The 964-nt window shown below is 61.5% G+C and overlaps 1 protein-coding gene across 1 annotated transcript; it reads left to right on the top strand.

The window, feature by feature from the left end:
* Window positions 1-4: 4 nt before the first annotated feature.
* Window positions 5-960, top strand: LOC104072476 (calpain-1 catalytic subunit-like; the record flags this gene model as incomplete). The annotated part of the gene is given in 7 exon segments (XM_009575376.1): window positions 5-112; window positions 192-203; window positions 322-434; window positions 436-531; window positions 606-645; window positions 731-796; window positions 871-960. Coding segments are annotated over 7 exon segments (525 nt in total), but the record flags the coding sequence as incomplete, so codon positions are not given.
* Window positions 961-964: the final 4 nt, after the last annotated feature.

Genomic DNA, 964 nt, shown 5'->3' with positions numbered 1-964 from the left:
CGGCGGGCGCGAGCCCGGCTGCAGCTTCCTGCTGGCGCTGATGCAGAAACACCGGCGCCGCGAGCGCCGCTACGGCAAGGACATGGAGACCATCGGATTTGCCGTCTACGAGGTAACGGCGTCACCCGGCGGCGTCACCCGGTGGCGTCACCCGGCACCGCCGCGTGCCCTCACCTCTCCTCTCCCTACAGGTTCCTCCCGAGGTGGGTACAACTCGCCAGCGGCGATAATGTCGCCGTTACCACGCCGTAACGGTGAAGCGGGAAACGCGGAAGGTGTTTTTGGGGGTTATTTTGGGTGGTTTTTACCCCGTTCCGGCAGCACGTGGGGAAATCGGGCGTCCACCTGAAGCGGGATTTCTTCCTGGCCAACGCCTCGCGCGCCCGCTCGGAGCAGTTCATCAACCTGCGGGAGGTGAGCACCCGCTTCCGGCTCGCCGGGGGAATATATCGTGGTGCCCTCCACCTTCGAACCCAACAAGGAAGGAGACTTCGTTCTCCGCGTCTTCTCCGAGAAGAAAGCCGGCACCGAGTAAGAGACGCCTCGTTAGCGCTAACGAACCCCGGCGACTCTTGAGGCCAGACTTTCTTTTATTATTTCCGCAGGGAAATGGATGACAAGATCCAGGCGACGCTCCCGGATGAGGTGAGGGTGGCGGACAACGCCGTAGGGTGCCGAGGCGTCACCTTTTTACCAAAACGGCCGTCAAATGGTCCTTTTTTTCCCTCAGAAAGTGCTCTCTGAAAGCCAAATCGACGACAACTTCAAGCAGCTCTTCAAGCAGCTGGCGGGGGCGGTAAGGCGGGTGCCGGCACCGGCGGCGGGTGGCGCGGGACTGCCGGAGAACACCGCGTCTTCTCCTTCCCGTAGGACATGGAGATCAGCGTCACGGAGCTTCAGACCATCCTCAACCGGATCATCGGCAAACGTGAGCCGATTTTGGGGTTCACCGTGAACTCCAACC

This window comes from Fulmarus glacialis, unplaced genomic scaffold (genome assembly GCF_000690835.1).
Source record: "Fulmarus glacialis isolate BGI_N327 unplaced genomic scaffold, ASM69083v1 scaffold33133, whole genome shotgun sequence".
Taxonomy (NCBI): Eukaryota; Metazoa; Chordata; class Aves; order Procellariiformes; family Procellariidae; genus Fulmarus; species Fulmarus glacialis.
Note: the sequence above shows the minus strand (reverse complement) of the source record. Positions and strands in the feature narration are given on the sequence as shown.